General features: G+C 36.2%; 3 protein-coding genes across 3 annotated transcripts; 2 read left to right on the top strand and 1 right to left on the bottom strand.

The window, feature by feature from the left end:
- Positions 1 to 184: 184 nt before the first annotated feature.
- DNApol-eta (DNA polymerase eta) lies at positions 185 to 3641 on the top strand. Its single transcript, XM_014356271.2, has 7 exons — positions 185 to 475; positions 564 to 698; positions 788 to 996; positions 1063 to 1220; positions 1289 to 1512; positions 1582 to 1705; positions 1766 to 3641. The coding sequence occupies exons 1-7, from the start codon at positions 339 to 341 to the stop codon at positions 3098 to 3100; spliced, it is 2322 nt and encodes a 773-aa protein (XP_014211757.2). The 5' UTR covers positions 185 to 338; the 3' UTR covers positions 3101 to 3641.
- Positions 3122 to 5645, bottom strand: LOC106641816 (protein FAM98A). Its single transcript, XM_023389632.2, has 6 exons — positions 5446 to 5645; positions 4917 to 5283; positions 4546 to 4836; positions 4172 to 4464; positions 3725 to 4098; positions 3122 to 3516 (listed from the first exon to the last, which is right to left on the bottom strand). The coding sequence occupies exons 1-6, from the start codon at positions 5484 to 5486 to the stop codon at positions 3392 to 3394; spliced, it is 1491 nt and encodes a 496-aa protein (XP_023245400.2). The 5' UTR covers positions 5487 to 5645; the 3' UTR covers positions 3122 to 3391.
- A 4082-nt stretch (positions 5646 to 9727) lies between these two features.
- NC2alpha (negative cofactor 2 alpha) lies at positions 9728 to 12817 on the top strand. Its single transcript, XM_014356349.2, has 6 exons — positions 9728 to 10073; positions 10217 to 10514; positions 10908 to 10980; positions 11648 to 11741; positions 11826 to 12050; positions 12127 to 12817. The coding sequence occupies exons 2-6, from the start codon at positions 10473 to 10475 to the stop codon at positions 12416 to 12418; spliced, it is 726 nt and encodes a 241-aa protein (XP_014211835.2). The 5' UTR covers positions 9728 to 10073; positions 10217 to 10472; the 3' UTR covers positions 12419 to 12817.
- Positions 12818 to 12864: the final 47 nt, after the last annotated feature.

Genomic DNA, 12864 nt, shown 5'->3' on the forward strand with positions numbered 1-12864 from the left:
GGAGCGCTTCGAAAGTTTCGTAATTTTGGCGCGTAACTTTTAACTTAGCCGCGCATGCGCACTCGTACGAAAATAAATCGGAAAATAAAAGCGGGAAGCGGGAAAATAGAGCAAGTCGACTTGTCGACACCTGTCCAAAGTACAGCTGATCAATGGAGTAGTGTTTATGAAATTTGTCAACGTGTATCTGGTATAATGTGCGCCGTGATGGTTTTAGAGCAAAACATACTATTCATATTTCATTTGTAGTTTTAAAATCAACTATATTTAGTTTTTTTAGCGCATATTTACATTTTTTTATTAAAAGTGAAGTGATATTTGTTGTTTACGTTTGAAAAATGGTCAGCTTAGGCAATCGAATAGTGGTTTTGATTGACATGGACTGTTTTTTCTGTCAAGTCGAGACAAAATTACGGCCAGAATATGCAGGAAAACCTCTGGCCGTAGTGCAGTATAATTTATGGGGATCTGGAGGGTAAATTACTTATTTGTTGAAACTTTCTACTTTTTAAATGCCATTTAAGTATTTCATTTTGCTAACTAAACCCTCGATTTTCGCTTAGAATTATCGCTGTTAATTACGAGGCCAGAGAATTTGGTGTCACTCGTCACATGCGCAGCGAAGAAGCAAAGGAAAAGTGTCCTGAAATCATTTTAGCAACAGTTCCCCCATTACGTGGAAAAGCAGATACTTCCAGGTAATATATAATTTGTATAATAGTTAGTATTTTCTATTGTTAATCGATCAGCAGTTGAAATGCACATATTTTTCATATCACATGTGTAGATACAGAAGTGCTGGGCGAGAAGTCATCGATGTGTTGAAAAAACATTGTAGTATTGTAGAAAGAGCTAGTGTTGATGAAGCTTATTTAGATATAACACAAATTGTCGATGAAAAATTAGCCAAGGAAAATATTGAATCCAGTGATTTGTTCACTGAATTAAGTACCACTTACATCGTAGGACATTCAGAAGTTGGTGTTAATAATGAAGGTTTGTTTCAGTCTTACTAAGTGTAATTCAAGTTTGAACATGATTATACATTACGAATATATACAGAAAAGAGAGAGGAAGGTCTCAAAACTTGGCTCTCCGAAGCATCAGAAGATCCTCAAATTCAGAGATTAGCCATTGCTGGATCACTTGTGGAACTTATTAGAAAAGATATTTTTGAAGTAACAGGTTTCAAGTGTTCAGCAGGCATATCTTTCAACAAGGTTTGTCTTTAACATTGTTTAACCATCACTTGTCAGTGTAATTCACTTGTAAACTTTATTTTTCAAAGATTCTCGCTAAATTGGCATGTGGTCTTCATAAACCCAACAGACAAACAATTTTGCCTGCATCTTCAGTTCCTGATCTGTTTGGAGCATTGCCAGTTAAACAAGTCAGGCATCTTGGAGGAAAGTTGGGAGACATAGTTATAGATTTGTTAAAATGTAATGTTATGGCAGATTTATTACCATTCTCCTTACAACAACTTCAGAATAATTTTGATGAAAAAACAGGGTTAATAGATTTATATTTGAGTAGTAATAAATTGTGTAAAAGCGTATTTTTAATACTGTTGGTTTTCAGGCTTTGGTTGTACAATATAGCAAGAGGTATAGATAACGAGCCTGTGACCCCAAGATTAGTTTCAAAGTCTTTGGGAGCTTGCAAAAGATTTCCAGGGAAGCAAGCCATAGTAGATATCGAAGTGGTAAGTCAATTGAAAGTTAGAGGGTGTCTGAACTCTATTACATAAATTAAATATTTACAGCTAAAGCACTGGCTTGGAGAATTGTCAGCTGAGGTATGCGAAAGGCTTGAACAAGATCAGGATGAAAATGAACGGAGGGCGTCGTTGTTAACATTTAGCTATCATTTTTTCCAAAACAACAGTTTAGTATGCCAGTCCAAATCTCTTGCCTTAACGTCGTACAAGCCCGAGAGAATGGCAGAGCAATGCTTAAATATTGTCGTAAAAGCAACGCAGTTGAAATCCATTGGCTTTCTTGGGCTTTCAGCAGGAAAATTTATTAAAGCAAGAGGAAGCGAAAGCTTTGTCAACTTTTTCAAAACGGGAGCAAGTAATGATAATTTTATCTGTACAGCAACTACAAGTACTGTCATCGAAAACCGTGTTATAGAAGATTTAAAAGCAGACAAAGACGTGCAAGGGACTTATCAAAATGTAAATAGTGAAAGAAGCAACGACACCGAAGCAATTCATAAGAGTATTTTTGGAAAGGAAACGGAAAGTAAAAGTGTTAAGCCAGTTACTCCGGTATCCAAACCAAAGCCAAATCGCAGAAAATCATCTCCTTGTAGTAGTATTCAAAAATCATTAAAAAGCGATAACTTCAAAAAATCGTTCTTTATGAATATTCTCAAGGAGAAGCGGCCAGAAGTTGAAGTTGCTGTTGTGAAAACCGACTCTCCTGAAAGTGACCATCAAAATACTGATTCACTTCAAACGTCTGGTGAGTTCATTGAATCGCCAGACATGTTTGCTGATAATGATGAAGATGATGACGATGTATGTTTTCTTGAAAGTCGGCCCTCTACATCCAAAAAGCCAGAATTTCAGAGTGTTCAGTCGGAACAACAAAACTCTTGTAATAGTGGTGGGGCAATTGATTTACTCAAAGAGATGTTTCCAGATTTAAACAATATAGATGTGGAAATCGTGAAAATGTTACCGCCAAACTTGCAACAGGAAGCTAGAAAATATTTACGTGCGTCAAAGGATACGGACAAAAGTAGTGAAGTAAAAAAAGTAGTGAAAAACAAAGAAACTGGTAGCAGTAAAACATCTAAAGAAAAATCCTCGAAATCTAAAAATAGTAATTTTAAACCAAAAAACATTCAAAAATTTTTCATTAAAACAGACTCGCGTAACGACTCAAACGATAATTTTAAAAAATGTACAGAATGCGATCAATTGATTTTGGTTGGTAAGTTTAATGAGCATACAGATTATCATATGGCGATAAATCTCCAAAGAGAAATTAATCAAACTAGTGTCGATGAAAATAGGAAAAGAAAAGGAAGTGTGGATAGTTCAAATCAATTGAAAAAACGAGTGAGTGAAGAAATCGCTACGACTTCATGAGTGAAAAAAAAATCTCTAAAATTTTTTGAGAATAGTTCAGTTCTTTTAATTAACAAAAAATTGCAAATACACTGCATTCAATGCAACTTTGTTTTACTTACAAGCTACTTACATGATTTAATTGTATAATCACCCATTTAGTATTATTTTCTATAGTTTGTAATTGTAATTATAGAAAAATGCTTAATGAAGCTCTAAAACTCCATAGATAAGTTAATTTATACGGTAAAAATAACTAGTTAAAAAATTGAATGTCACGAACGTGGTGATATGTGGCATGAAACAGTTGTGTTAATACCTTCGTCCTCCGCCTTGCCCTTGATTACGATTATTGTAACCAGAATCTCCGCCTTGATTCCAGCCGCCTTGAACGCGGCCGCCTCTGTTTTGACCACCTCCACTTTTTCTATCGTAACCTAATGAAATGTTAAATATCATTGTATAAACGACGGTGTAAAATACAATTTTATAGTCAATACAATTTTAGCAAAAAGTTTTATGTAAATTAAGTAGTTATTAAAATTTGTATGCATAATAAGTACTATTATAGTTGTTAAATATTCATTGAATTATAAACTTTTGTACTGAAATTATTATTGAGTAAATATCAACTTGAATTTTCACCTCCTTGGTTTCCATATCCACCAGAACTTTGATTTCCATAATTCTGGTTTCCAAATCCACCCGAATTTTGATTACCATAGCTCTGGTTTCCAAATCCACCGCCTCGGTTGTTGTAACCGGATCCTTGACCTCTGGACGAAAAAGAGTTTTGATTACCACCATACCCGCCACCGAATCCGGAAGCTTGAGTGTACTGAGGGCTTGGGTTGGAATAAGACGTGAACTGTTGCTGCTGCGGTTTATCGAAATTCTGTCCGAAATTCGACGAAGCGGATTTGTTGTCACGGTATCCTCCACCACCACCGCTGCCGCCACCACCACCACGGCCACCACCACCACCACGTCCACCGCCGCGGCCACCTCCAAATCCTCCTCTAAAAATGTTTATAATCATATACATTATGCTGATCGATACTACCAATTAAATTTTGCAGTTATCAAACGTACCTTTGTGGTCCTTGCACTTTGTCTTTCTGCCAAGATGGTATTTCCGGTGGAGGTGGCGGCTGTTCGCCTGGTCTGCCTCCTCGATCCGGTACTGCACCAATAATAACTTTGTTGATAGAACTTTTTGTATTTTTACGGACAGATGCGCTGCTCGTCTTTTCGATGACCGCCAAATCATCTCTTGCCGCCAACAAATGGGCTAGAGTTACATCTGGCTCGCGTCTCATAGCGTCGCGCTTTAAATTGTAACATTTGTTCAGCTCATCTTCTTTTGGCCTTATTCTTTCCGACCACTAGGTTAAATAAACAAAAAATATAAAGATAAAATATTTATAGAAAAGAAACAGTTTGCTAGTCAAAGATAATCTAATCACCGTGAAAGATTGAACTGTAACATCCAATCGTTTCAGCAACATCTCCCTCCTTATCGTGTACTCTTCATTCATTTCGCTGTGTAGTTTATCCAACTTTTCCCATTGATCACTGTTTAGTACGCCATAGAACAAAGGCTTGCCTACAAGTTCTTTGGGAACTTGCTTCATCACATCAGCAACTTTTGTTTGCAATTTACTAAATAATACCGAAGGACTAATGTTGTCTGGAGGCTTTTGGAATCTTAAGGCGGACAGCATTTCCCTCATGCACTTTGCAGTTATACTTTCGCTCTGCAATGTCAACATGTTGGATTAAAAAAACAAAATACGCCTACAACTGCTGATAAGATTAGAGATACATATTAACATACAATCGTGATTTGTACAGCCTTTTTGTCCTTTTCTTTTTTTGCTTCCGAAATTTTACATGCCATAAGTTCGCTTATCAAGTACTCGATGAGCATTAATCTTTCATCAATGTTCGCCAATCGCTGATTGACATTGCCTGTGGTCAGTTTCACGTTTATGCAACCCAGCTCTTTGAGATACGTGCTCAACTCCAGCAGAAAGTGACTAGAATCCTCTGGGGTAGATGTTGGCTGTACAGTTTCATCGATTTTGCTAAAAGTTCCAATCTGATCAGTCAACCAAGAGATTAGTTTTGTAAATGCTGGTGACTTTGCGCCTGTTTGCAACGCTTCGGTGAACTTTGCAGAGTCGAGCAGTGGTCCGGTGTACCTTAAAATAACAATCATACAATGATGATTGATGTTTGCAATCTTATAATGAATCTCTAATTTTATGAACCATATCCTCATCAGTATAGGTGATTGGATTAGTTTACGAAATGTCAAAAAAAAGCTCTAGAAGGCTAAACTTACTTAACCTTAAAAAACTCACCCGACATCGGTTAATCCCTGCACCACAGCTTCCGTGTCCATGGCTTAATCTAGAAAATCTCGACACTCAGTGGAACATTTATTTCATTTGAAAAATGAGTCAAAACTTTTTACTCAATCAGACGAGTCAATTACTCCAACTTATTAAAAAAAACAATAGAAAAAATTATATAGCCAACGGGAGCAGAGAGAGCAAGACTGGTCACGACATCTACATCAAAACGCAGAAAACTGAAAACTCAAAACTTATAAATTAAAGTTTAAAGTGCACAAAAGCGCGCACGCATAAGTTGCAAAGCAGACAGTTTCTATTTCTTTTATAAATTTATAAATGAAATAGAATGTAACAAGTATACTTAAGAATAGTTTATAATTGTTACATCGTTACGTGGAATCGTTTGAAAGAGATCTGTTAAAAAACAAATATATTTACATATATATATTTACTTTGGATTTGATCATTCTGGTAAAGAGAGCATGGTGTAAAATGTACGTGAAGTTATGTATAGTAGCTATAGTAATCCCAATCACTTTTCAGTAGAGCCATACGGACGATTTCATTAAACCATATACAAGTAGAATATCTATACTTTTGGAGGTAGATTTTCAGATAGAAGATAAATTGCAAACTTGCCGCAAACACCACAAACATTGTCAAATTTTAATTTTATATCCAGATAAGAAGTGGCGGCTGGTTTATAATTAATAACATAGCTCCACTGTAAGTAAAAGAAATAATTGTTTGGATCAGCGCCATCTAGCGTTGCGAATTTCTGAAAAAAAAGTGGCCCTAAACTTTTGAACCAGAGCATTAGCGCTTGGAGCCACTTAACCTATTATAAACCAGCCGCAACTCATTGTGTAGCTATAAAATAAAAAAATAATTATACATGTGTTTTTGGCGGCAAGTTAACAATCTATTTTCTACCAAAAAATCGACCTCCTATGTGTTTGTACTTTTAAAGATAAATTTTCAAGCATAAGATAGATTGTTAACTTGCCGCCTAAAACACATGTATCGTTATTTTTTCATTTTATAGCTTCATCATGAATTGCGGCTGGTTTATAATTGACTAAATGGCTCTAATCCTGAATGCTCTGATTGAGAATTTTAGGAGCCACTTTTGGCCAAAAAATAAAGACCGCTAGATGGCGCTGATCCAGAATAATTATTGCTACTTACAGTAAAGTCACTTTGATAATTATAAACCAGCCGCAACTAATCTTGTTAATAGATAATAGATAGTTGACATTTTTTATGCTACTTGCGGCAAGTTTAAAATATGTCTTTTACCTGTAAATGGACCCTGAAAAGTATAAATATTCCACTTATCTGATACAGCTCATAAAATCTACCATATTTACAAAATTAAAATACTTTAGACCTTTTATCATTAACTCGCGGAAGCACAGCCCTTTAACTTTCTAGTTTAAATAAACAGCTAACTTATATAATATGTACATACCAAGATTTGTGTTACAGAAATCTTGAACAACGATTAAATAGATACGTAACGTAACAAGTCCAAAAGAGACAACTAACGAAAAAAAGTTTAAAAAAGAAGTTCAGTTACACAGGAAGAGTCTCCTAAAAATGGAGCATTGGATCTCACTTAATTTAAATTACTTTACAATTTATCTTTTACCTTAAAATCGACCTCCAAAACTATCAATATTCTACTTATCTTATATAGCTCGTAAAATCGACAATATTTATAAAATTACAATACTCTTGACCTTTTACCATTAACTAATGAAAGAACAGCCCTTTAACTTTATAGTTCCAATAAACAGTTAACTTATATAATATGTACATAACAAAATTTGTGTTACAGAAATCGTAAATCACGATCAAATATACACGTAAATTAATCAGTCGAAAAGAGACAACTGAAGAAAAAAGGTCTTAAAAAGAAGCAGCCACACGAAGAGTCTCCTAGGAATGGAGCATCGGATCTCACTAATTGAAAAATACATTTATTACAGAGATGTAAATTTTAAGTGTTATAAGTAAACAAAGAACCCAACCTTCTCTGATCAAGTGAGATCCAATGCTCCATTCTTATATGAGACTTTTCGTGTGACTGTGCTTCTTTTTCAGGCCTTTTTTCTTCGGTTGTCTCTTTTGGACTGATTAATTTGTGCTTACATGAGTTAATGGTAAAAGGTCAAGAGTATTGTAATTTTGTAAATATTGTCGATTTTATGAGCCGTATAAGATAAGTGGAATATTTATACTTTTCAGGGTCCATTTACAGATAAAAGACATATTTTAAACTTGCCGCAAGTAGCATAAAAAATGTCAACTATCTATTATCTATTAACAAGATTATTTGCGGCTGGTTTATAATTATCAAAGTGACTTTACTGTAAGTAGCAATAATTATTTTGGATCAGCGCCATCTAGCGGTCTTTATTTTTTGGCCAAAAGTGGCTCCTAAAATTCTTAATCAGAGCATTCAGGATTAGAGCCATTTAGTCAATTATAAACCAGCCGCAACTCATGATGAAGCTATTAAATGAAAAAATAACGATACATGTGTTTTAGGCGGCAAGTTAACAATCTATCTTATGCTTGAAAATTTATCTTTAAAAGTACAAACACATAGGAGGTCGATTTTTTGGTAGAAAATAGATTGTTAACTTGCCGCCAAAAACACATGTATAATTATTTTTTTATTTTATAGCTACTCAATAGGTTGCGGCTGGTTTATAATAGGCTAAGTGGCTCCAAGCGACAAAGCTCTGGTTGAAAAGTTTAGGGCCACTTTTTTTTCAGAAATTCGCAACGCTAGATGGCGCTGATCCAAATAATTATTACTATAATTATTACAGTAGTGTCATTAATAATTATAAACCAGCCGCATTTAATATTATATGTATAAAATAAAAATTTAATTTTGTCTGTGCTATTTGCGGCAAGTTTACAACTTATATTCTACCTGAAAATTGACCTCTGAAAGTATAGATGTTCTACTTGTATATATGTTTAATATATGGTTTAATAAAACCCCCATATGGCTCTATAGGTACTTAGAACTGTTTCGCGTCACCTACGTAACTTCACTGCTGGGCAGCATTTGCGAAATACAGCCGAAAACGATGTAACAGGCTGTACTTAAGTAGATAAAATAGAAACCTTCTAGTTTGCAACTTGCTGTGTGCGCGCTTTCGTCGTATACGTTCGTAATACGTGTTTTTGACGTTTTTGTGCACTCGTACGTGAGTCGTACGTGTTTTTGGTTTTTGTGCAGTTGTGCACTCGCTGCAGCTTGTTCTTGTGTGTGCTTATGCGTTTTTCCAGATCCAGATGTCGCGCACTCTTATCATTGTGTATAAGTGTTGCTGCAGAAGTTGCTCTCGTGTGTTGCGTACATGACGGACATGTCAGGTCGGGGGCAAGCGGGGCAACTATGGTGTGTGGTAGCTTTCGGATTTAGATTACTACATCGTGTTTAACTTACCCTGAATCGAATGGTTCTTTTTTTATTTTGTTATGAAATACATAATTTGCATACACTTAGAAAAAAAGGAATGCACGTCTTATCGAAATCCATGCTTATAATTTTTAGTTTCTTCTACTTTTTTCGCCTCACTTCGCAGATTCAGAAATAGAACTTTCTCGTGTAGGTAATTGACTAAGGGTATACTCTGTTTTAGGCAATTAAAAATCAAGAAAACCAAGTATGTACGTATAAGTGTATTATAATTACTTCGAGCGCTCTCACACCCTACATATTTTTTTTATGAATGAATTGAAACAAGATCATACGTCACGGGCACGATCTCTCTCACGTGCACAGACATAAATTCATTAATTATACACACGAAAATACATAATTATGTTATGCCCGTACCCGCATTCAAGTGCTTTCGTAATGGCTCTCTGGTGCTGAAGGGAAAATCGGGGGCAAGATTACTTTCGACCAGGGGGTAAATTGGAAAAAAAAATTGCTGATCAACGATTTAAAGATTCAGCCCTATATCTAGGAGTAGATCAGCAAATCACGTACGAACCGATGTTGCTTTGACGAACAGTGAAAAAGTTCAAAACTAAACTAGAGGAAAAAAAAAGAAAAATTTGTGCTCTTGCGAGTCTGCCCCGTATTCCCCCACGTAATTGCGCTCCCTCCCCCTATCTTCTGCTCTTCGTGTCCCTTTGCAGGGTGTTGATTGGCTGGACCGTGACGGCGTCGACGGCGGCAAACGGCGGCTCGAGATCTACCTATAGCTAGCGTGTGTCCAACGCGTCCATCGGTCCATCACCGTTCGCTCGCCACCACCGAGTAGTAGTTTACACGTACGCGACTACGCGCACCAACACAGAGGCAACGATTCACTGAAATACAAGCGCCGCGGCGCGGCGTGCTCGATCGAGCGAGCGCTCGCCTCTGTGAAAGACGTGTTGACGGTGTCATACTCTTGATAAGTAAATAATATGTAATAGTGCACTTTGTTCTTGCGTGGGTTATACATTTTTCCTAGGAAGAACGAGTGTCGAGTGTGTGTGGGTGACAATTGCGGTTTTGATACAAACCGAGTGATTTTTGTTTACTTTTTGCCTTTTGTCCCGACTCTTTTTTTACATTTGTAATATCGTAATACGACGTTTGCAGCCAGTGACGAGAGGTGAGAGGTTTTTTTTTTTTTTTTTCGTATTCCACATAACGGAGCCTTGTTTCCTTCCTGTATACTCATACGTGGGCATTCGTGTCATCATAATCATCATACGTGTTCGCTGTAAGCATAATTTAATTAATACTCTTTCGCAGTTCCTCGGAATATGTTCAACACGTAGTGAACACCCGAGCATCAGCAGAACGGACAAGAGAGGACAAAGCAATAGGGAGAGGGAGAGAAGGAATGGGGTTGTTGTGAAGTTTATCACAAAAGGGGCGCGTTGAGCGACTTAAGTTCCCACTCTGTCCTATGAATTAGACCCACGTTGCTGTTGCGCTGCACTAGGAGCACAAGCGTCTGTCCATCCGGAAGTGCTAAATCTTTGCAAGCTTGTTATTTACGGACAACATGCCCGGAAAGAAGAAGAAATACAACGCCCGTTTTCCAGCGGTAAGTACTTATCCTTTTTCATGTCAATAAAACATGAATTTATTCTATACCTTACGGCATGGTTCGTAACAGTTTGAGCGCGCCTTTTTTTTATTCTTAGGATTACGCTGACGGACGCGAAGAGACGAGGCTTTTGTCGGAGCATCTATGTAGCTTTTTTGTTTTGTTCATGTAATACTTAATCATTTACGATGCTGCTGACCAACGTTATACGTACACATTGCTCGTCTGTTCGCGTCGTCGCGTGAGTGCCTTGAAACTTTCATGTTGCAATAGCAATACCCACTTATTTGCATGTGGTTAGTGTGAAACGTAATTTATAAAGAAGAAAAAGAAAGAAAAAAATTGCACATCATTAACCTCACTTTTGCTTCTCATGTCTTGTGTTCGCAGGGTCGCATTAAAAAGATCATGCAAACGGATGAGGAAGTAGGAAAGGTTGCGCAAGCTGTGCCGATCATAATTTATATCCTTTTTTTCCCCAAACAATAAGATGAACAACTTTTTCAACAAACGCGCGTGCATGTACAGTCGATCTGACGTGCAGTGCATTGTGAGTCTTATCAATCTTGCGTATTTTTTGATGACCGCATAGATTAAACTTTCGGAGCAGTTGATAATATTGTATTATATGTAAAATGTCTCTGTGTGTGTATAAAGAGAAGGGTGAGAGAATCGAGTGTTTTGGGGGGAGGTTATATCTATATCCTAACGTCGCGTATATTATAACGTAACTCGTAGGTGAGTAGATTGTTGTAACAGCATTTATGTGGAGTAACATTTTTGAAAGGGAAGGGAGAAGTGGAGCAGGGCATTTAAAAAATCGAATCGTGTGCCTTGCTCTTGCCGTTGCGTGTTGCTTTTGGCTCTTTTTACTTTCACACAGCTGGTAAATTCTTGAGGATACTTTCAAATTCTTTTGAATGGGTATAAGTTAGCGTGGGTCGTAGGCATTTTGGGGATTAGTATGGGTAATTGCGTGAAAAAAATATTAAAGCTTTGCTAGTAATTCAACTCTAAATTGTTGACATGTTGGAAAAAGTTGTAGTACAACTCATTATTTTAACATATTTAATATTTAATGTACCCATGTTTATATTATGTACAAGAAGTTTCCTTAACCACTTCTATACCTAGAACATTGGAGATGTTTGTTCATCAATTGCTTACCAAAACAGTTCATATTACAAACACCAAGCAAGCAAAGACCTTAAGTCCTTCGCACATGTTAGTATTGGTTGTAATCTATTTATATCCTTGCATATAAATCCAATATCGTTATTAAAAATGTTATCTCACCATTATTTTCAGGAAACAATGTATTTTCTCAGAGGCTCGTTTTGACTTCCTAAGGGATATCGTCAAAAATGTACCTGATGCCACTGGGTCAGATGAAAATGTATATTCGGTAGCAGTAGCAGCAGCAGCAGCAGCAGCAGCAGCACCCATCATGCTTCCTCCTCCTCAACCATATCCACACAGTATAACCAGCACTGCAGCAGTTGCTCCCAAGACTTCTACTGTTGTATCATCAAAGTAAGTGTTTTTCAGTTGTAAAGTTATTCCATCAATCTAATTATTACTTATTAATCGAATTGTATTTGTCTCTTAGTGTTCCCAAAGATGGTTCATCTTGTGCACAAATACCAGTGAAATTGCGCTCAGTTGAAGGAGATAAAACCAAACTTGCTGAACCAGCTGAGGGTAACAAGACAGTATTTACATGTGATGTCCCTAAGTCAATAACTTCATCTGTGCCTACAACATTTAATGCTAGCCAACCAAATTTCTACACAGAATTAAATAGCAGTAGTTCAAGTGATTACGTTCCAAAATTCTCATACAGTCAGTCCGTGTCGAATTCATCTCGTACTGCCAATACTGATGAAGATTATGATACGTAGCAAATCAATCCTCAAGTTATTAAACTGTAGTATTACAGTGTATGTGCTCTACAGCTGTTTTAGGATCAACTGAAAAACCAACTGGTTCTTCAATAATCTCAAAACTTTGAAAAAAGTATATATAGATCTTCATTGTGAACATACAATGAATGGTAAATTTTTCAATAGATATTACGATTATTGCAAAATTAAGGAATGATTCAACAATTTGCAAGAATCACTGAAACATGCGAACTTGATAGTTAATTGTTCTTCTTATTTTCATTGTATGAATAAGTATTTGAAAATTTATTTAAGTCTGTAATAAGCAATAAGACTGCTATATCTTATTTTTGTAAAACTTAAATTATTAATAACTGTATTTGAATAAATAGAATTGCATATTTTCTTTATTCTTTATCATAAGTTTATAATGTATTCAGATCAAAGGTCTTTTTTATTTCATT

This window comes from Copidosoma floridanum, unplaced genomic scaffold, assembly GCF_036245765.1.
Source record: "Copidosoma floridanum isolate Cflo_tuat_1 unplaced genomic scaffold, Cflo_Japanese_pri ptg000029l, whole genome shotgun sequence".
Taxonomy (NCBI): domain Eukaryota; kingdom Metazoa; phylum Arthropoda; class Insecta; order Hymenoptera; family Encyrtidae; genus Copidosoma; species Copidosoma floridanum.